Below are 24,201 nucleotides of genomic sequence, written 5' to 3' on the forward strand. Positions count from 1 at the left end.
ACAATCTAGATCACATATGTTTTTAAAATGACCTATCTTTGAAGCAGAGAATGAGAGGATAATGTAAGATTTAAACAGGAACCCTAAGTGCTTTGAACGTAATACTTCTTGGAACTTTTCAATGCATTAATTACAACGGGTAAATAATGTCTAATGCTCTCAATATTTTGGTTAATTTCTTTGCTTTGTTAATTTCATCTTTTTAAAATTTCTAAACTGTGTTTTTACACATGTACCATGGTGTGCATATACTAGTTAGTGAACAACTTATAGGTGTCTATTCTCTAGTTTCTCTATGTGCAAAATAGAGACCACACCAATCTAGTTAAATTTGGCAGCAAGTACCCTAAACTGGTGAGAGAACTCATTGGCTTTATTTCAATTTCAACAATATTTATGTTACAATCTGGTGTGTTGGTATGCATAAAACCCAAGTATATTATTCAGAGAAAAACTTCCATGAGTAATGTAGTTATCGAAGAGAATGAAGTCAGGTCAACAAGCTTAGCAACAACCACCTTCAATCCCTAAGATAATTCTCTGCTATTCATTTGTGATTCTGAGAAAATGTTAAGAAGTATATTTTCCTTAGTATAAACTTGTGTAATACAAAAAATAATGACAACATAAATAACATTTTCATTTACATATAGATTTTACTATTTAAATTGTCATGAGACAATGGGTTCCGTTATTCTTAGATGACAACATGTTTGCAGTTTGAAAAGGAGACAACATTTTAATGATGTAATAGTTGTACTGTTACTCAAAAACCAATGAGAGAACTTAGTGGAGAGAATGAATATGGTTTGAAATACTATATCTCATTTACTATCCTTCAGGGGAATTTTCTTCTTTGTCTGTATGCTTTTTTTCATGCTTTTGAAGGGTACCAAGATGTGCAAAGGATATACCACATTTCTTACATTCAAAGAGTTTCTCTCCAGTATGATTTTTTTCATGCATGTGAAGACTACTGCGATATGAAAAGGTTTTACTACAATGCTTACATTGAAAGGGTTTCTCTCCAGTATGAATTCTTTCATGTATTTGAAGATAGCTGGAACAGGCAAAGGTTTTACCACATTGGTTACATTCATAAGGTTTCTCTCCAGTATGACTTGTTTCATGTAGTCTAAGACTACTGCGATATGCAAAGGCTTTACCACATTGATTACATTCATAAGGCTTCTCTCCAGTATGAATCCTTTCATGCCTTTGAAGATGACTGTGATATGCAAAGGCTTTACCACATTGATTGCATTTATAGGGTTTCTCTCCAGTATGAATTCTTTCATGCATTTTAACATGGCTGTTACGTGCAAAGGTTTTACCACATTGACTGCATTTATATGGTTTCTCTCCAGTATGAATTCTTTCATGTATTTGCCGGGTACTGTGACATGTAAAGGCTTTACCACAATGATTACATTCATAGGGTTTCTCTCCAGTGTGCGTTCTTTCATGCTTGTGAAGACTATTGCTATATGCAAAGGCTTTCCCACATTGATGACACTTATAGGGTTGCTCACCAGTATGAATTCTCTCATGTATTTGAAGATTACCATTACATGCAAAGGCTTTACCACACTGACTGCATTCATAGGGTTTCTCACCAGTGTGAGTTCTTTGATGCTTGTGAAAATGACTTTTATATGCAAAAAATTTACCACACTGATTACATTCATAGGGTTTCTTTCTAGTATGAATTCTTTCATGTATTTGAAGGTAATTAGGACATGCAAAGGTTTTACCACATTGATGATATTCATACCTTGTGTCTCTAGTATTCATCCTACATATCTGATGATTACTGTGAAATGTAATGTCTTTATCTCCTTCATTATAATCATAGGATGTTATTGTGGAACTAGTTCTTTGGTGTAATTGTAAAGAGGCCTTATCACATTGAATATAATCATAGAGATACTCTTCATTGTAGGTTGTGTTCTGTATTTGAAGATACCTGTGATAGTTAAAACTTTTACTGCTTGGCTCACATCCATCATGCTCTTTTCCTACATGACTTATTTTACACCTTTGAAGAGAAAAAGAAGAACTGAGATCTTTACCACACTGATCGCATTCATAACATTTTCCTATAGTGTGAGTCACACTACATATGCAAAGTAAACCAGGACGGACAGGAGATTTTCCATACTCCTTGTATTCATAAGGCTTTTCTCCAATGGGAGTATTTTGATGAATTCCCATTGAAGCTGGAAAACCATTTACTTGTAAACTTATATCACATTCACCATGTCTTCTCATAGTGGGGATGACTACATATCTTCTAATTGTTCTGGGAAAGAGAGAGGTGCACTGCTTCTTTCCATAGCCCTTTGCTTTATATGTACTATATTGAGAAGAGTTGAAATACCTATTAAAAGAAGAATAACAAATAAAAGATTTTCATGTTGTATTCATACAGTTTAGTTAATGCTCTGTTCCTCGTAGATGCATGGTATAGGGATTCAAGTTTCGACACCACAACAATCTTCTTAACTCTTATAAACTGCTGTCTACTAAACTACACTAAGTCACTAAAGTATATGAGTAACACTAGCTTTCCTGTGATTCATTTGTAACAGGTCTTGGACATACACTAGTACCCTAATCAATGTGTATGTCATTTATGATATTTCAATGGAATAAAATTAAGTAGATAGACACTTATACAAAAGGGTTCTTATGAGGCTATGATTAAAACTGTGACATCTTCTAAGGCCTTGGTTCCTTCTCTTGTTTCTTATTGGGCTACTAATTAGCTACCTGAGATTGAACTGTATAGTATGTGTACTGGCTGGTTTTGTGTGTCAACTTGACACAAGCTGGGGTTATCACAGAGAAAGGAGCTTCAGGTGAGGAAATGCCTCCATGAGATCCACCTGTAAGGCATTTTCTCAATTAGTGATCAAGGGGGGAAGGCCCCTTGTTAGTGGGACCATCTCTGGGCTGGTAGTCTTGGGTTCTATAAGAAAGCAAGCTGAGCAAGCCAGGGGAAGCAAGCCAGTAAGTAACAGCCCTCCATGGCCTCTGCATCAGCTCCTGCTTCTTGACCTGCTTGAGTTCTAGTCCTGACTTCCTTTGGTGATGAACAGCAGTGTGGAAGTGTAAGACGAATAAACCCCTTCCTCCCCAACTTGCTTCTTGGTAGTGATGTTTTGTACAGGAATAGAAACCCTAAGACAGTGTTTAAGAATTTAAAACTCCTCACAAAACTGTGCTTACATTATTTTTTTCTTCATTAAAACTTCAGGGTACATTATAAATATCTTCAGAGGTACATTATGTACCAGCTTCCACATGAAAATTACCTTCCATGTCTTCTAGAACTTTGACAACATTCTTCACTATTGTTGTCTTCCCAATCATAGCCTAAAATATAGAACCAGAAAATGTATGAGACACTTTTGGAAATTATGTAAAATTTAAATTATTGTCTTCACTGAACCTTGTAACAATGCTTAATTTATTCACCATATTCTTTATTTTTTTTCACAATCAAAATTACAGAAGAGCACTCATTTCTAAGAAAGGTTTGTTTCCCTAAGTTATGAAGTGAAGGAAATTCCATGTTATTACCTATACAAGTAAGGTTCCAGTAGGTTTCCAGCATGACATCTTTGTAGAGACTCTTCTGAGAAGGATCCAGTAAAGCCCACTCTTCCTGAGAGAAGTTCACATGCACATCCATAAAAGTCACTGCATCCTAAAGCATATCACATATATGTATGTATATATAGAGAGCATAAATGCAAATATATGCAATATATTTATACACATACACAAAAACACATAATAGAAATGGTGATTCTGGAGAAAGATATGCCTGCACCAGGGAGCCCACAGCCTCCTGTCTCCCAGGAGGTCTGCCCTAACCAAGAACAAAGGTGAACTCCACAGAGTCCAGTATGCATGAGTTCTATCCTGCTCTGCCTGAGTCCCATTGCCCTTCTGATCTGCACCTCCACCTGCACCCACGGCAGACTACCATGCCTGGTCCCACCTCCCACCTGACAGCTTGCCTGTCTTCCAGGAAGTCTGCCCTAACAAGGGACACAGGAGGCCTGCTCTAACCAGAGACAGTACTGCCTGCCTCCCAGGAGGCAGGCTCCAATCTGAGACACCCAGGCCAGTTAACACTAGAGATAACCAGATGGTGAAAGGCAAGCACATAACAAAAGCAACAGAAGACAATGAAATGTGGCACCATCAGAACCCAGTTCTCCTACCATGGCAAGCCCTGGAAACCCTAACACAGCTGAGGAGCAAGATTCTGACCTAAAATTCCATCTCATGAAGATGATAGAGGCCTTTAAGGAGGATATAAATAACTAGGAAAACAGCCCATCTGTCTCCCAGGAGGTTTGTCATAATGTCATAACCAGGAACACAAATTGACATGCCTGCTTGCAGACCCCAAAGCTAGCCTATCTTCCAGGAGGTCTGATCTAACTAGGGACACGAGGACACAGGAACACAGTAGGCCTGCTCTAACCAGGTCACACAGCTCTACCTCCCTCCAAGGAGGCCTGCTGCAGTCTGAGAAACCCAGGCCAGTTAAAACCAGAGATAAACAGATGGAAAAAGGCAAGCACAAGAACATAAGCAAAGGTATGAATGAAAAGTCTTTCCATAGGAATGTTAAAAGGTCCTACCTAGTGACAATATTTTGTACAGCAGCCATTAGAGATAATTTGTAAACAATTTCCTCAGTCTATAATTTACCATTATATGGGTGATTATATATATATATATATATACATATATATATATATACCTGCTGATTCAGATGCAAATACCTTAGAAAAAAAGTATTTGATTAAGAGAATTTTGCCTTCTTGAGGATTACAAATTGCTCCTGAAGAAAAATAAAGTAGAGATTCTATTAACTGTCTAGGATATTAGGTAGGTCTACAGAAAATTTGACCACAGAGGGAATAAATCAGGAGATAACACTTCGTGATTTTCAAAAATTGTTGAGAAATAGTAAATGGCTAAGACTCAGAATTGGATTAACAATTCAAGAGCTAAGTAATTTATTTCAAACCTTACAAGGTGATTATGACTTGGATAGTTCAAGAAAACTATCAGGTGAAACTGAAACATAGTTGGCTGTGGCAGAAAAGGAATCACAGGATGCCCATGTATGCCCTTTAGATCCAAAGCTGAGTTGTATTTTAGTTCTTTTGCCTTCTACTTATTCTCCTATAGGAATTCTTATGCAGAGAGAAGATAATATTTTAGAATGGGTATTTTTACCACACCAGCAGAGTAAAAAGATTAAAGACCTATGTAGAAATGGTTTCTGAATTGATTCTGATAGGAAAAATGAGAGTTTACTGATTTGCAGGAATAGACCCAGCAGAAATTGCAATACACTTTTTACTAATGCTGAAAAGGACTCATTACAGTCAGAAAATGAACGCTGGCAAGGAGCCCACAATACTCTTGTATTGAGAGATTAACAAGAGACTTCAGTTTACAAAAGGAACTAATTGGATTATTATAACCATGTGTTTTTCCACCCTCATTCCTGCACCCAATATAACAACTCTGAAACATTATTATTTCATATGCCTAGGCCGAATTCTCTGCCTAGCTCATAACTTAATATCACATTTATTTATTTATTTATTTTGGTTTTTCAAGACAGGGTTTCTCTGTATAGCCCTGGCTGTCCTGGAACTCACTTTGTAGACCAGGCTGACCTCGAACTCAGAAATCCGCCTGCCTCTGCCTCCCGAGTGCTGGGATTAAAGGCTTGCACCACCAGGCCCAATTTTTTCCATTTATTCTATTCTATATATGCCATTTGTCCAGTTACCTTTCCTAAGTTTCATTTATCCAACTTCCTCAGAGTCCAAGGCAAATCTCTTTCTGATTATCTTCCACAATTCCAATCTCTCTCTGCCAGTTGTCTCACCTTCTACTTTCTGCCTCAGCTAATAAGCCATCAGGTTTTTACTGACCAGGTGATGCTTCCATACAGTACGCAAGAGATTCTCTTTACATTTCTCTCTTTTAGTCCAATAAAAGGCTCTTTTCCTAACATCAATAAACTATATACAATAAAAACAATTATACAACCTATCAGGTAAGATTTACATTCACAATTTTCAGTCCATCTGTATTTGGCAGCCTTGGAGAAAGTATGTTACCATTTATCCTATCTTGGAGAGTTCAAAATTCTGCACCTAACCATTTTCTATCATAACCTGCATTACCAACCTAAAAACATCTTCAGAGACCTTAAAATACTTTCTTAAATCCTATAAAACTTCAGTTTATATGTGAGCCTACAACTATCTAGTCTTCAACCCCATCAGAGACTTGAGAAGGAATACATACTACCTAAGTATGGAGGAATTGCAGGCAAGCAGCTTCCAAAACCATAGAAATAACAGAGCTAGGTAGCTGACTAGACAGTGCCTCAAAATTCCTCTATAATGTTGGAACATCCATCTTTACCCTTCTGGATCAGTATATTTTTTGTGATGCAGAACTTATGAAAGACTGCTTACCTTGTCTTTACAAAGCTGGGCAAAAGAAAAAAAAAAGAGTCTTATATTGGATTAAAAGGAGATGTTGGAGTGATCTTTATGTGCACTGTGTATGGCTGTATAGTGTTTTGTAAACCCTCCACCCAACACCTTCTGGTTTGGTTTAATAAAGCGCTGAATGGGTAACAGCTGAGCAGGAGAGGATATGCAGAACTTCCAGCAAAGATAGAAAGAAACTCAGGGAAAGAATCAAGCTTGGGAAGACTCACCAGTGAGAGTTGGAGGAGTTGGACATATGAAACCGAGGCAAGAAAATGAGCCATGTAGCAGAACATAAATGGGTTAACTTAATTTATAAGACCTAGTTGGGAACAAGAGTAAGCTAAGGCCCAACGTTTTGATAAAAAATAAAAGGTCTCTTTGTCATTATTTGGAAGCTGACAGTTCAAAGAATGTCCATATGGTTATAAAGCTGGAGCTTTCTTCCAGGATGCTACATTGAGGCATGGTTTCTGTTCAAAGCAGGAAAGAGAGACTGGGATGAGGGTGCGGGTAAGCACAGTCCTGATATGTCCTAATATCCACAGTGATATGTCCTAATATCCACAGTACCTGCATATTCTCCTCCATATTTCATTTCCCTTAGTGTAACTGAGTGATCATCTACAAAGAGCACACTAAGGCCTGTACAGGATAGTAGCTTGTCCAAGGTCATACCACCCATAGAATGCCAAAATCCTAATTCACCAAAAGTCAAATGCAGCAAATATGTATTCATTCATGTATTCTTGAATCCATCCTTTGCCATATAGCCAAGCTCTCTTGTTCAAGCTCTTATTCCCCATTTCCCAGCCTGCTAAGTATTGAGATTTTAGGCCTAAGTGACAATGCCAGGACAAGAAATGTTAAACTAGTATCTACCAGAAATCAGTCTTTGAATAGACTGCTTATGAGTCTATGAGACAGAATATGCTGCTACTGTTTGGATAGTTAGTAAAGAAACAGATGGGAACAGGAGGGTAGTGATGATGTGCCTATCTTAGGGTTTCTATGGCTATAATAAACACATGAACAAAAGCAACTTGAGTATTTGTTTCTTGGGCTTACACTTCCACAACATAGTTCATCATTAAAGGAAGTCAGGAAAGTAACTCAAGCAGGGTAAGCATCTAGAGGCAGGAGCTGATATATAGGTGATGGAGGGTGTGACTTGCTCAGCCTTCTTTCTTACACAATGCAGGACCACCAATCCAGGAATAGCTCCACCCCTGATGGGCTGGGCCCTCCCTATCAATCACTAATTAAGAAAATACCATACAGACTTGCCTGCAACCTGATCTCATGAAGTCATTTTCTGAATTGAGACTTCCTTCTTTCAGATAACTGTAGTTTGTGTCAAATTCACATAAAAATAACAGTCAAAGAAAATGTAAAAAGCAAAAAGCTCCTCACCCAAAACATCCAGGAAATCCAGGACACAGTGAGAAGATGAAACCTAAGCATAATAGGTATAGAAGATATTGAAGATTCCCAATTTAAAAAGGACAAGCAAATATCTTCAACAAAACTATAGAAGAAAACTTCCCTAACCTAAAGAGACGCCCATGAACATACAAGAAGTCTACAGAACTCCAAATAGATTGGACCAGAAAAGAAATTCCTGCTGTCACATAGTAATCAAAACACCAAATGCATTAAAAAAAGAATATTAAAAGCAGTAAGGTAAAAAGGTCAAGTAACATATAAAGGCAAACCTACCAGAATTACACCAGACTTCTCACTAGAGACTATGAAAGCTAGAAGATCGTGGGCAGATGTCATACAGATCCTAAGAGAACACAAATGCCAGCCCAGGCTACTATACTCAGCCAAACTCTTAATTACTATAGATGGAGAACCAAAGATATTCCATGACAAAACCAAATTTACACAATATCTCTCCATAAATCCAGCCCTACAAAGGATAACAGATGGAAAACTCCAATACAAGAAGGGAAACTATACACTAGAAAAAGCAAGAAAGTAATCTTTCAACAAACCCAAAAGAAGATAGCCACATGAATAGAATTCCACCTCAAACAAAAAAATATAACAGGAACAATCACTATTCGTTAATATCTCTTAACATCTTAAATCAATGGATTCAGTTCCCCAATAAAAAGACATAAACTAACAGACTGGACATGCAATTAGGATGCAACATTTTGCTGCATATAGGAAATACACCTCAGTGACAAAACAGACACTACCTCAGAGTAAAGGGCTAGAAAACAATTTTCCAAGCAAATGGTCCCAAGAAACAACTGGAGTAGCCATTCTAATATTGAATAAAATTGACTTTCAATCAAAAGTTATCAAAAAAGATAAGGAAGGACACATCATACTCATCAAAGGAAAAATCTATCAATAAGAACTCTCAATTCTGAACATCTAATGCTCCAAATGCAAGGGCACCCACAGTCATAAAAGAAGCATTACTAAAGCTCAAAGCACACATCACACCCCACACAATAATAGTGGGAGACTTCAACAGCCTACTTTCATCAATGGACAGATCATGGAAACAGAAACTAAACAGAGACACAGTGACACTAACAGAAGTTATGGACCAAATGGATTTAACAGATATCTATAGAACATTTTATCCTAAAACAAAAGGATATATCTTCTTCTCAGCACGTCATGGTTACCTTTTCCAAAACTGACCATATAATCAGTCACAATACAAGCCACAAGAGATACAAGAAGATTGAAATGATCTCATGCATCCTATTAGCTCACCACAGACTAAGGCTGGTCTTGAATAACAACAAAAACAACAGAAAGTCCAAACACACATGGAAGCTGAACAATGCTGTACTCAATACTTGGTCAAGGAAGAAATAAAGAAATTAAAGACTTTTTAGAATTTAATGAAAAGGAAGGCAGACCATACTCAAACTTATGGGACACAATGAAAGCAGTACTAGGAGGAAAACACATAGCTCTGAGTGCCTCATAAAGAAACCGGAGAGAGCATACACTAGCAGCTTGAAAACTCACCTGAAAGCTCTAGAACAAAAAGAAGTAAATACACCCAAGAGGAGTAGAGGGTAGGAAATAATCAAACTCAGGGCTGAAATCAACCAAGTGTAAACAAGAACTATACAAAGAATCAACAAAACCAGTAGCTGCTTCTTTGAGAAAATCAACAAGATAAACCCTTAGCCAGACTAACCAGAGGGCACAGAGACAGTATCCAAATTAACAAAATCAGAAATAAAAAGGTAGACATAACAACAGAAACTGAGGAAATTAAAAAAAAATCATCAGATCCTTCTATAAAAGCCTATACTCAACAAAACTGGAAAACCTGGATGAAATGGACAATCTTCTAGACAGATACCAAATACCAAAGTTAAACCGGGATCAGATAAACCATCTAAACAGTCCCATATCATCTATAGAAATAGAAACAGTCATCATTAAAAGTCTCCTAACCAGTTAAAAGAGCCTAGGACCAGATGGTTTTAGTGCAGAATTCTATCAGACCTTCAAAGAAGACCTAATTCCAAGACTCCTCAAACTATTCCACAAAATAGAAACAGAAGGAACAGTATCCAATTTGTTCTACGAAGCCACAGTTATGCTGATACCAAAACCACAAAAAGACCCAACAAAGAAAGAGAACTTCAGACCAATTTCCCTTATGAATATTGATGCAAAAATACTCAACAAAATTCTCACAAACTGAATCCAAGAACATATCAAAACGATCCTTCACCATGATCAAGTAGGCTTCATCCCAGGGATGCAGGGATGGTTCAATATACAGAAATCCATCAACTTAATCCACTACGTAAACAAACTCAAAGAAAAAAAAAACACATGGTCATTTCATTAAATGCCGAGAAAGCATTTGACAAAATTCAACATTCCTTCATGTTAAAAGTCTTGGAAAGATCAGGAATTCAAGGCCCATACCTAAATATAGTAAAAGGAATATACAGCAAACCAGTAGCCAACATCAAACTAAATGGAGAGAAGCTGGAAGCAATCCCACTAAAATCAGGGAATAGACAAGGCTGCCCACTCTTTCCCTACCTATTCAATTTAATACTTGAAGTCCTAGCCAGAACAGTTAGACAACAAAAGGAGGTCAAATGGATACAATTTGGAAAGGAAAAAGTCAAACTATCACTATTTGCAGATGATATGATAGTATACTTAAGTGACCCCAAAAATTCCACCAGAGAATTCCTAAACCTGATATAAAATATCTTGGTGTGACTCTAACCAAACAAGTGAAAGATCTGTGTGATAAGAACTTCAAGTCTCTGAAGAAAGAAATCGAGGAAGATCTTCCATGCTCATGGATTGACAGGATTAATATAGAAAATGGCCATCTTGCTAAAAACAATCTATAGATTCAGTGCAATCCTAATCAGAATTCCAACTCAATTCTTCATAGTTTTAGAGAGCAATTCTCAAATTAATTTGGAATAACAATAAAGCCAGGATAATGAATATTATTCTCAAGAATAAAAGAACATCTGGGGGAATCACAATCCCTGATCTCAAGCCATACTACAGAGCAATAGTGATAAAACTGCATGGTATTGGTACAGAGATAGACAGGTAAATCAGTGGGATAGAATTGAAGACTTAGAAATGAAACCATACACTATGGTCACTTGACCTTTGACAAAGAAGCTGAAATCTTCTAGTGGAAAAACAAAGCAAAACAAAAAACCCCAGCATTTTCAACAAATGGTGCTGCTTCAACTGGTGGTCAGCATGTAGAAGAATGTAAATTGATTCAATCTTATCTCCTTGTACAAAGCTCAAGTTCAAATGGATCAAGGACTTCCATATAAAACCAGATACACTGAAACTAATAGAAGAGAAAGTGGGGAAGAGTCTTGAACACATGGGGACAGGGCAAAAGTTCCTGAACAGAACACCAATGGCTTATGCTCTAAGATCAACAATCAACAAATGGGACCTCATAAAATTACAAAGCTTCTGTAAGGCAAAGGATACTATAAACAGGACAAAACTGCAGTAAAAATCTTTTCCCAATCCTATATCCAATAGAGGGCTAATATCCAATATATACAAAGAACTCAAGAACTTAGACTCTAGAGAACTAAATAATCCTATCAAAAACTGGGGAACAGAGCTAAGCAGAGAATTTTCAACTGAGGAAACTCAAATGGCAGAGAAGCACCTAAATAAATATGCATTATCCTTAGTCATCAGGGAAATGCAAATCAAAATGACCCTGAGATTCCACCTCATACCAGTCAGAATGACTAGGATCAAAAACTCAGGTGACAGCAGATGCTGGTGAAGATGTTGAGAAAGAGGAACACTTCTCCATTGCTGTTGGGATTGCAAGCTTGTTCAACCACTCTGGAAATCAGTTTTGTAGTTCCTCAGAAAATTAGACATAGTACTACCTGAGGACCCATCTACACCACTCCTGGTTTATACCCAGAAGATGCTCCAACATGTAATAAGGACACAGGCTCCACTATGTTCATAGCAGCCATATTTATAATAGCCAGAAGCTGGAAAGAATCCAGATGTTTCTCAACAGAGGAATAGATACAGAAAATGTGGTACATTTACACAATGGAGTACTACTCAGCTATTAAAAACAATGATTTCATGAAATTCACAGGCAAATGAATGGAACTTGAAAATTTCATCCTGAGTGAGGTAACTCAGTAACAAAAGAACACACACAGTATAAACACACAAAGCGGAGACCTTACTGATAAGTGGATATTAGTCCAAAAGTTCAGAATACCCAAGATACAATTCAGACCATATTGAAGCCCAAGAAGGAAGATCAAAGTGTGGATGCTTCAGTGCTTCTTAGAAGGGGGAACAAAATACTCACAGGAGGAAATATGGAGACAGTATGGAGCAGAGACTGAAGGAAAGGTCATCCAGAGCCTGCCCCACCTGGGGATCCATCCTATATACAGCCGCCAAACCGGGACGCTATTGTGGATGGCAGGAAGTGCTTGCTGATGGGTGCCTGATATAGCTGTTGTCTCCTTAGAGGCTCTGACAGAACCTGACAAATAGAGGTGGATGCTCACATCAACCATTGGACGGAGCATGGGGTCCCTGATGGAGGAGTTGGAGAAGGGACTGAAGGAGCTGAGGGGGTTGCAGCCCCATCGGGGGAGCAACAGTGTCAACAGGCCAGATCCCCTGGAGCTCCCAGGGACTGGACCACCAACCAAAGAATACACATGGAGGGACCCACAGCTCTGGCTGCATATGTGGCAGAGGATGGCGTTGTTGGACATTGGTGGGAAGAGTAGCCCTTGGCCCTGAGGGTGTTCGATGCCCCAGTGTAGGGGAATGCAGGGGCAGGAAGGCAGGAGTGGGTGGGTAGGAGAGTACCCTTATAGAAGCAGGGGGAAGGGGAATGGGATGGGATGGGAGTTTCCAAAGCAGAGACCTAGAAAGAGGAAAATATTTGAAATGTAAATAAAGAAAATATTCAATTAAAAAAAACAGTGACTCCAGGAAATTTGCAGGCAAATGGATGGATCTAGAAAATATCATCCTGAGTGAGGTAACTCAATCACAAAAGAACATACATGGAATATACTCACTGATAAGTGGATATTAGGCAAAAAGCGTGGAATACCCACAATACAACATGGAGCACATGAAACTCAAGAGGAAGGAAGACCAAAGAGTGAATAATCAAGGGAAATAGAAGGTGGGAGGGACTTGGGAGGAAGAGAGGAGGGTTAAGGGAAAAAGAGGGGCAGAATCAGGTATGGGAGGAAATGGAGGAGATGTACAGAGGGTCAGAAAATTGAACAGAGATGTGTAGACATGGGGGATGGGGAACTGGGGGGTAGCAACCACAAAGTCCCAGATGCCAGGAAAGCAAGAGCCTCCAAGGACCCCACAGGGATGACATTTGCTGAAACACCCCACAAAAGGGAGGGAGAACCTGTCAAGACCATATCCAGAGGTTAGACATGCACCCCTTCCTCCCTTCCCCCCTTCCGGTTGAGGGATGGGGCCACCCATCTATCTCCAAAATTTTAGCCCAGAATTGCTCCTGTCTAAAGAAAGTACAAGGACAAAGAGTGGAACAAAGACTGAAGGAAAGGCCATCCAGAGACTGCCCCACCTGGGGATTGATCCCACATGCAGATGTCAAACCCAGACACTATTGCTGATGTCAAGAAGTGTTTGCTGACAGGAGCCTGATATAGCTGTCACCTGAGAGGCTCTGCCAGGTCCTGACCAATACAGATGCGGATGCCAGGCTGAGCACAGGGACCCCAATGGAGGAGTTAGGGGAAAGACTGATTTATCTGGCATCAATAGGAGGGGAGGCTTTTGGTCCTGTGAAGGCTTGATGCCCCAGTGTAGAGGAATGCTAGCGTGGTGAGGCAGGAGTCGGTGGGTGGGTGAGCACCCTCATAGAAGCAGGGTAAGGCAGGGTGGGATGGGGGTTTGCGGAGGGGAAACTGAAAGGGGATAACATTTGAAATGTAAACAAATAATATTTCAAATTTTAAAAAATATCTAAAGCTTTAGACATATATAGCAAACTTCATTATGCATACAGACCTGAGTTTCTGGCCAAGTGAAAAGAATAAACAGGACATTAAAAAAATAAAAACAACAACAACAACAAACAAAAAACCTTTTAAATAAATTCTCATTAGAATCAACCAAAAAAATGTCTATGGCTCCCTCCTTTGCTTTTCTTTGGCCAGCTTCACCCCATATGGGGGAAGGTATACTGCACTGTGCTCTTTGACAGGCTTAGAGACTACATTTGGCAGAATTCTCCAACCATTCCTTTTTCAAGTGACTAAGTGCAGTCTTGAGAGAACCAGCCAACCTTCAAGTCCACCACCAGTATGCCCTTGTTCTAGTCTAATAATACTGTTTGTGAGTATCTGAAGGGACAGTTCAGCCTGGAAGAACCCTAAAAGGTGTTCACTCTGTGGAAGTGAAGGTGGCTGGCATTACACCATGGATCGATCCACTATAGCCAGATCAAAAAGTAAATGCCATAAATACTGCCAAATATCTATATCTGGACTATGGACCAATTCAAATTAATGTTTCATTGGTTTTCCAGGTCCTTCCACTCCTTTCCTCTCTACCTCCACCTGAGTCTTATATGGTATGAATAAAGGGTCATGGTACAACCCCCACTGGACTCAGGCCTGGGTCTGGAAACTAAGAAAAACATATACAGGGGAGATATTAGCTAATGTAACTACAAACCAGGAACCCATATTCATGTTGACCTTTGCTCACTGATGTCCAGTTTAAATGTCAGGTTGTATTACAGAAAGGAAAGATGGGGTTTACCTATACAGATAGAAATACAGACTTTACAGTTCTACACATGCCCTGCAGCTGAGGCCCCTGGTTGCCAGAAAGAAGAAAGTTTCCATTACAGAAATAGTGTTTCTAAGACTGTGGATTCCAGAAAAATTCCCTTAAAAGGATTCTGGCCTTGGGCAAACAGGAAAAACCCAGAGAATCAGGCTCTATTCCACAGGGAGGGACTCTGGGGATGGAGTTAAACATTCCCAGGCAGAATTCAGCCAAGATTGCTGCTTTTCCTTAGACACATGGCCTCTCTGTACTACATATGTATAGGAGCATACTAGGCTTTCAGCCCACTGACTAACAAAACTCACAGTAACAACCCATATTATTAGTGTTCTGCTTTGTAAGTTAATTCATCTGGATATCCAACAGTATTGCTGAGCCTTCTAAACTACTTTGTGGGCATATACTAATGGCTTGACTAAATATATCTCTTTTGATCCTTTACAAACTAAGTACACAGGTTGATCAAGAGCTAATGCTATTAAAATGTTTCTATTAAAACAACAGTTAGAGTCCCTTACAGAAATGATCCTACAAAATTGAAAAGGCTTCAACTTACTTCTTCTGACAGAAAAGAAATTATGTCTGGCTTTGGGGAAAAACCCCTATTGTTTCTATGCTATTTAACCAGAACTAATTTAAGAATTACTGCCATGGTTAGGGATAAAATTGATACTTGTCTCCATTTTCTTGGTCCTCTGGCTAACTACTCTGCTTTTGGCACTGACTGAGCCTTTAATTTTCATTCTGATTGGATTAACAGTGGGGTCCTACATCTTAAACTAAAATAGGATGAAATCATGATTTGACACATTCACTAAGACCAGTGGGGAATGTAACAAGGGCCCTGACTCTATGATGACAGTACCATTCAAGCTGTAACTTCAACACAGAGACAGTACCATCTGCCAACAAAAAAACACAAAGGCCTAGTCCATCAAAGTCCAAAGTTATGGGATAGTCTCTACATGTACTACCTTACTCATGTTGTCAACATGGTTTTTTGTGCTTAAAAGCTCCTCATGAAAAAGGCTCAGGGGTATACTGGGATGGACTTGCCTTAGCAGGGAGCTGAGCTAAACCTTGACTAGAAAGTAATTATGTGGTTTCCTGCCATCTTGGCTCTTATATCACTATCATATGGATTTTAAGCTATGGATCCATAGACCCAATGAAAAGTCTAACAATTTAAGCTATCAACAACAGAAAGCAGATGAGAAACAGTATTCAGTACTCATGAATGAAAATTGGTTAACAAAAGATTGAATATATACAGTACACACAGTGACATTCTCTGACTTCAATTGTCAAATACAACTGCAATAAGGGCTATATTGTAGCTAAGCAGTGGTGGCCCACACCTTTAATCCCAGCCCTTGGGAAGGAGAGGCACATTTGTACTTCTGTGAGTTCCAGGCCAGCCTAGTCTACACAGAGAAATCCTGCTTCAAAACAAAACAAAACAAAACACAAACAAAACCCCCATACACAAGCAACCAACCAAACCAAGCAAACAATCTAATAAAAAACAACTTCCTGGGGAAGAATAGAAAGATCGACAAAATATGAGAAGGAAAAAACCCACACCATTAAAATTGTGTCAATTTTGACAACTTAGGCAGGGGAACACAGTGAGTCTGGCCTTACTAACACACGTGACTGGACCACCGTGGCATCCACATGCGAATGTGTTAATGACACAGACCTTACACTGCGCACAGTTAACTGCGATGGATGCTACACCCGAATGTCACGTGCCTGGTGCAGAACTTTAGAGGGCACAGAGAAACTAGAGCTCTGCCTGTCAGAAAATCTGCCTTTCCTGGAGACGGTAAAAGCAAGTGAGGCGCTCACTGCATGGTGACGTCAGCATCAGGGATGTTTTCCCACAAGGGCTCCGAGCTCCCCATAGTCGGAGCAGGGGGTGGAACTCAAGGAGGTCATTCAGGGAGGTGCAGGGAACTCAAGTGAACAAACAGAGAAACACCTGACGCTGATTCCCCGCAGCCCCTGGACAAACACCACAGGGGCCCCGCGGATCCGCCCCGCATTTGGACAGCGATCCAGCTCACCATGGCGCAGGCTGCAAACTCGCACAACTCTCCTCCCAGCTCCCGGCAACAGATCACATCAAAGCACACGGAATCACAGCCGACTTCCACAGAGCCTCAGCCAAGACTGCAGTATGGCGGACCGGAAGTGCTCTCCCCATTCTAACTGCTCGGTCCATCTGGAGTCCCTGATTGGCTAGTGAGGCTTGAGTGACAGGAACAGCTCCCACAGTGACAGATTGCACTGATGTTTCCAGCCCTGGCTTCCACCTCAGGCACAGAACTGCCCCAGACCTGAGGAGTTTGGCACTGCAGTAGAACTTGAGCCTGAACTGCAAAGTTGTCCCCACATTTTTCCTACACTCAGTAGACACTCTTCCTTCGAGTAGGCACAGGAGAGGGTCTCTAGCTTGCAATGACCATTAAACAATGTACAGGGGGTGAACCCACTGCTTCACAGCTATATGGGCGCCCAGCCCGTCCAAGTCGAACTTAAACTACCTAATTGATACGCACCATTCAGGCATTAGCAATTACAGTAATGTTGCTCACATTTCTCTCCACTGCACATTAGTAGCCAAAAGATTAACTTTCCCAGCCTTTTGTGGTGACACTGGCCTATCATGTCAGCATTTGGGAGGTGAAAGCTGGATATAAAAACATTTACGTCTGGTCTACAGAGTGAGTTTCAGAACAGTCAGGAAAAACCAAAACAAGCAAACAAATAAAATGCAAGAAACTTGATTTATGGCACCAAATGCAAACAATTAGGCTTCCCAAACAGGAGGTGACCAGGGTCAGATGATAGATATAGACAGTTTGAGATTAGCATGTCTTGCATAACACAATGGCTCATGTTAACCGAGTTTGTTAAGATGTACTGCTCAGGCAGATTATTTGTACATTATCTCCAAGGCATTTCTTTTACATTAAGCAACTAACTCTACTCTGAGTTGGCAAAGAAAAGAAAATCAAGGAAGACAGAAAGCAAAGACATTTGTGATGAAAGGAGTAAGAATCATGAAAAGAGGACCTGTCCAGTAACACCCTTTGCAGGATGTGTCAAGGTCTGTCTTTCTGTACAGACTTTGCCTCAGGCCTGCTCAGGCTGTGCTTACACAGAATCCAGACTGGAGACTGGAATTATTTACTGTGTGCTCTTCTTACCTATAAGGATCTGGGACCTAGAAGGCTGGTCATCACACATCTGGGCAGTGACTCCCATTGGGACTAAGGTGCTAGATGTCATGTATGTGTCCACAACATTGCTGTTCTGTACCTATGACACTTGCTTATGCTACTGGGATGACCACACAGGTTCTGGGTAAATGACAACCACACATGAAAAACCCCCTACTCTGGTGTGTGTGTGTGTGTGTGTGTGTGTGTGTGTGTGTGTGCATGGTACAGGCCACAAGGCCCTTGCCTGCATGCCTTCCATCTGACAGACCTTACTCTTGGTGGTGGATTTCACCACCAAGCATCATTATCATGCTGTCTTACAACCTCCGTATTCTGGACTTTTAAAATTCAGTGCAGGCCACCACTTCCTGAGGGTTATTCAGGTAAGCCACTCAGGGACATATCTTGCCTAGCAGGTGAAGTTTACATTGCTCCTCTCTCCATCACTGCTGTGCATCTAGATCTGTTCCTTTGACATCTCGGAACAGAAAGCGGTAGAAGGAAGTGTTTTTTAAGACATCATTGTACATATATGGCTGCTTTCCTACGTTTATACCTGTCCTCAACATCTGTGAAGTGTCCTTCGAGATTAGAAGAGGCTTGTTGGATTCCCTGGAAGTATAAGCATTTGATAGCCACCATGTATGTTCTGGGAATTGAATCTTAATCCTTTGGGAAAAAAACAACTAGTGCTTTTGACTGCTGTCCAGTCCAGGTAGAAGTAAGACTTCAAACCAGCCTACAATGAAACCTTTTCTCCTAACTTTGACTACAAAGTGGCTCCTGGGAATAAAAATACAATATTAGATAACTAAATAAAGGGCAGGAGAGATAAGATCATTGGGTTTAGAACACTGGCTGTTCTTTCAGGGGATCAAATATCAATGGCTTGAAACCACATTGTAGCTCAATGCAATCTGTAATTGCCATCTCAGAGGACCAGAGACTCTCTTGTAGCTTCTTCAGGGCGTTGCATGCATGTGGTCCACCACATACATGTAGTAAAAATACCTATAAATATAAATAAAAATTGAGATTCTAAGAAAAGTAGATAATTTACATCATGAACTGGACACTCTGGTGTCCTTAACCAAAAGTGGCCATAAGTGAAACCTGAACTGTGATGGTGGTGTCAAGATGTCTGTACTCACTATCTTGACAGATGGAAGGCATGCAGGCAAGCACCCTATCATGAGAAGCTATTTAAACTTAAAGTCTGTATGATGCTAGGGTTAGATTTGTGTTTGGAAAACTATAGCCCTATAGAATTGATTGGAGAGTATCAAAAGTGAGGTCAGATTCTAGGTAAAATGATTAAGACAGATCTTAGTTATTGACATGGGAAAAATCTACCAGAAGTGAACTTAGCATGGATGTATAGGGGTGAATGACTAGGATAATTAGGGCGCTAAGGGCCTGCGGAACCCAATAGAATCAGAAAACTGAAAATGTGTAGTTAAAGGATGATGAGCTTGGTGTCCTCAGACTGAATCTTAATCCTCACATTCCTGATGGCTGGGGATTCTGACTTTGTTTGAACCCTAATATACACATCATGGAAAGAGATAGCCAACTCCTACAAGTTGTTATCTGGTCCCACGTGGGGAGCATGACATGGACATGACCCTCCCCATACAAGCTAGCAAACAAATAAATATAATTTAAACATTAAAATATATCTACATTCATGTAAGGAAAGCTACCCATCCCTTCAAAGTTGGCAAGGATCCCGCCTCAGTTTTCTTCCTCAGTGCTGAAATCAAAGATGTGTTCTAATTCTCCTCAATCCTTGTCTTACAATTCAGTTTGGTGACCATTTATCTCAGTTCAAGGCACCCAATTCTGAAATATGGATACCATCCAAATAAACTCAGTTGATCTGTTCCTTATGTGATATTGAAGATTAGAACACTCCTACTAAAAACTACTATCTACTTGTATCTGTTTACATTGCTATAGGTAGTATAACTGCATCTCTTTATCTAGTGAAATACTGTTTAGATATACTTGGAATTTTGGTAATTCAAATCAATGAAATATTACAAAATATTATATGACAAAGCATTTCAATATTAGTTTTGAAGCTGAATAATAATATTTGAGAACTCAGAAGGACATTGAGCCTAGCATTTCAGTGTCATTGGTACAAGCTAGTATTTCAACATACTGATTTATTTATTTATTATGAAATAAGGTGTCATGCATGAATTTCAAGCTGACTTCAAACTCTCTATGTAGTCAAAGATGTCCACAAACAAATAAATGGTTTTGGTTAGGTGGTTGGTAGTGTGTTGTGTTGTGTTGCATTTTGTTTCTCATGAGGACAAGTTCTCTTGCTGTACTGCATGCTAGCAGATAATTTGCTGTCCCCTTGGCTTAGCTTCTCTAGTGCTAGGATTACAGCTGTTTACTCAGTGTATGCTACTTTAAGAGCTTGATACAATTCTAAGGAAGCTCTGGACCTAATGAGCTTCAAACTCAGCTTTAATCCCTTTTTCACAAAATGTAGACTTTTATGTTAAGAGAACAAAAGATCTGTGTATGAAAAAAATGAAGCCACCAAGTCCTGAAAGTGTAAGGAAAATTATTTCCTAGCTAATGAAGTCTGCATTGCTGCTAACATAAATTCTGTGACCTGCCCTAAAGGGTCACCAAAAGCCACAGTTGACTTATAGGTAGTTGGTCAGCTAAGGAGGTCTGGATATACAATGGACATCCCAGATGAGGGCTCTTCTGGGTCTGAACTCTTACCTTTGTGGAATATAACTTGTTCCAGTTAGTATTTCCAGAGATTCATTAAATTATAGACAACCAGCTTGTGCCAAGAGAACAGATGGTATGAGAGAAATCATATTTACTGTTTTAAGCATATGCAGACAAACTGTGTTTCAGGGGTTGAGAATGTAGCTCATTTGGTAGAGTGCTTGTCTAGCATGCTGGAAACACTGGGATCAGTTCCTAGAACTACATATAACAGGTGTGATGATGCATGGCTATAATATCAGTAATTGACAGATGGAAGATGGGGGGGGTTGTAAAATAATCTCATCCTGGAATATATAACAATTTATAGGTCAACCTGGAAGACATTAGACACAAGTATCAACATACATTCCAGAAAGAGATAGAGGCAGAGGAAAGAGAGGGAGAAGACTAATTTTTTTCCCATAATCATTCTGGTCACCCATCATAGCATCACAACACATATATTCAGCTACAATTGTTGAACTCTGGCAACCAAAACCTTTCTACTGCTAAATCCAATGTCAGGCCAGCCATGGAGAGTCATTCGTATAATCCTAGCACTCTACAGGCTGAGGAGAAAATATTTTGAAAACTAGGCTAAGTTTAGGATACATAGCTGAAAAGTGTTTAAAAGAAAGAGAAGCTTGGTGGAGAACTTGCGAGGTGAATGGAGGAGGATCACTGTGAGTTTGAGGCCAGTCTGGTCTACAGAGTAATTTCCAGGACATTCAAAGCTATGTAAAGTAACTCTGTTAAAAACAAAACAAAACAAAACAAAACAAAACAAAACAAAACAAAACAAAACAAAACCCAACAACATAAAATTAAAAAAAAAGACAAAGTGGTGAATGCAAGAGAGAAATGTATGGATTTGTAGAATTCTGTCTCAGAATTTGTCTGTAATCCCAGTGCTTGGAGGCTGAGACACGAAGACTAAATTCAAGGTCAGTCTGGACTAAGTGGTTCAAGCAGTTCCTGTCAGTATGGGTTACAAAGGTATTTCAAACTATATCTGTGAAAGGTAAGGTATGTTTAAAAAAGATAATAGTCAGTGCTTAGAATTAGCAGGTAAAAATGCTTTCCATACATGTATAAGCCAGAGGACCTGAGTTTGATTTCTGGTGTGCCCATAAAAGTGAAGGAGAAATAAACTTTTGCAAATCTGTCCCTGACACACTCATGTACCCTGGTGCCTGTGATAGTGCTGGAGTTGTGTGTGTAATAGCAGGGGAGTTAGAGAAACCTCCCTGCCTCAGTTTCCCCAACTACTGGTGCTAGATGTAAGCATTGAGAAACATTTGACTTAAAATTATTGTACTCCAGAATCTTGAAAACAGTCAATCAACACAGGAAAATCTCTGGCACACAATGTATATTTCTCAAATCTATAGATCCTTGAACATTTCAGGATTTCTGAAGAATTTAATGCTTCTAACAGTTGCCACTTGTTCTCGTTGGAAGATAAGAAGAAGCTCTTCTTGTACCTATCTCTTAAGGCCTTCTTCCTTCATAAGATCTGTCCTGAGCCAGTAATCTTAATGTCCTCCCTGTGCTTCAATAATGGAACTTGAATAAAGCCAAATACACTGCCCACAGTTACATGATCTGTGACAGTAGTGATACTGAGGAGGGAAGAGGAGCCAGCTATATAATACAAGTAGGACATACCAGGTGTATGGAAACAGTATGGAGCATCCCATTGGACTTTCAAGCAAAGGGGTGATGTAAAGAAGAGATGCCTTGCAGGTGACCAAGCCTCTGCCGGGAAATGTCATGAGTGTAATGCAGGCTGATCCCCTTATGTAAGCAAGACCCGAGGAGTTAGGTCCCTACATGGCAAGGTACTATGGGGATATTCGTGCAGAATCTCCTGGTCTTTCCTGAGGTAATGCTTGGTTCACTTTTGCCTTGCATTTGCATTCTTGGCTTTGCTGTTGGACGTCTTTACTTCAGCTTTGCCTGTGATGAATGTGTTCCCAGAGCCAGAATAAGAAAGTTAGAATTATGATTTATTCTTGTTTGTCTGTGAAGATTGTGAGAATAGAACAGCTCCCTACTCTGTTAATAATGGTGATGTGATTGAGTTAACACAAGGCCCTGATCTGTGCACATCAGTTAATGTCCAAATGTTCTTTTCTAATGTAGTCTTAGTTCTGGCAACAATTTATCCACCAACCTGTTCCAAACAACTGTTAGTTGATTATCAAAAAGTTATAAAGGTCTTTCTGGATCATTTTAGGTGCTTCTTGCAATTCAGAATTCCTCAGTTAAGAATTCTTTGTTTAGCTCTGTACCATATTTTTTTAATAGGGCTATTTGGTTTTCTGGAGTCTAACTTCTTGAGTCTTTGTATATATTGGATATTAACACTCTATCAGAATTAGGATTGGCAAAGATCTTTCCCGAATCTGTTGGTTGCCTTTTTGTCTTGACAGTGTTCTTTGCCTTACAGAAGCTTTGCAATTTTATGAGGTCCCATTTGTTGATTCTTGATCTTACAGCACAAGCCATTGGTGTTCTGTTCAGGAATTTCCCCCTGTGCCCATATCTTCTAGGCTCTTCCCCACTTTCTCCTCTATAAGTTTCAGTGTCTCTTGTTTTATGTGGAGTTCTTTGATCCACTTAGACTTGAGCTTTATACAAGGAGATAAGAATGGATCAATTCGAATTCTTCTACATGCTAACCACCAGTTAAGCCAGCAACATTTGTTGAAAATGTGGTCTTTTTTCCACTGAATGGTTTTAGCTCCTTTGTCAAAGATCAAGTGACCATAGGTGTGTGGGTTCATTTCTGGATCTTCAGTTCTATTCCCTTGATCTGCCTGACTGTCACTGTACCAGTACCATGCAGTTCTTATCACAATTGCTCTGTAGTACAGCTTTAAGTCAGGCATGGTGATTCCACCAGAGATTCTTTTATTGTTGAGAATAGTTTTTGCTACCCTAGGTTTTTTGTTATTCCAAATGAATTTGCAGATTGCCCTTTCTAATTCATTGAAGAATTGAGTTGGAATTTTGATGGGGATTGCATTGAATCTGTAGATTGCTTTTGGCACGATAGCCATTTTTACTATATTGATCCTGCCAATCCATGAGCATGGGAGATCTTTCCATCTTCTGAGATCTTCTTTAATTTCTTTCTTCAGAGACTTGAAGTTCTTATCATACAGATCTTTCACTTCCTTAGTTAGAGTCATGCCAAGGACTTTTATATTATTTGTGACTATTGAGAAAGGTGTTGTTTCCCTAATTTCTTTCTCAGCCTGTTTATCCTTTGTGTAGAGAAAGGCCACTGATTTGCTTGAGTTAATTTTATATCCAGGTACTTCCCAGAAGTT

The 24,201-nt window shown here is 39.5% G+C and overlaps 1 protein-coding gene across 3 annotated transcripts; it reads right to left on the reverse strand.

The window, feature by feature from the left end:
- Positions 1–636: 636 nt before the first annotated feature.
- Zfp938 (zinc finger protein 938) lies at positions 637–17,067 on the reverse strand. Of its 3 annotated transcripts, NM_001379438.1 has the most exons (5): positions 16,958–17,067; positions 12,394–12,573; positions 3,586–3,712; positions 3,318–3,378; positions 637–2,380 (listed from the first exon to the last, which is right to left on the reverse strand). In NM_001379438.1, the coding sequence occupies exons 3-5, from the start codon at positions 3,695–3,697 to the stop codon at positions 832–834; spliced, it is 1,722 nt and encodes a 573-aa protein (NP_001366367.1). In that variant the 5' UTR covers positions 3,698–3,712; positions 12,394–12,573; positions 16,958–17,067; the 3' UTR covers positions 637–831. The 3 variants fall into 3 exon arrangements, with proteins under 3 accessions (NP_001366367.1, NP_001366366.1, NP_001099027.2); NM_001379437.1 differs by lacking the exon at positions 12,394–12,573 and having other exon boundaries at positions 3,232–3,378; NM_001105557.2 differs by lacking the exon at positions 12,394–12,573 and having other exon boundaries at positions 643–2,380; positions 16,958–17,062.
- Positions 17,068–24,201: the final 7,134 nt, after the last annotated feature.

Source organism: Mus musculus, chromosome 10 (assembly GCF_000001635.26).
Source record: "Mus musculus strain C57BL/6J chromosome 10, GRCm38.p6 C57BL/6J".
Lineage (NCBI taxonomy): Eukaryota > Metazoa > Chordata > Mammalia > Rodentia > Muridae > Mus > Mus musculus.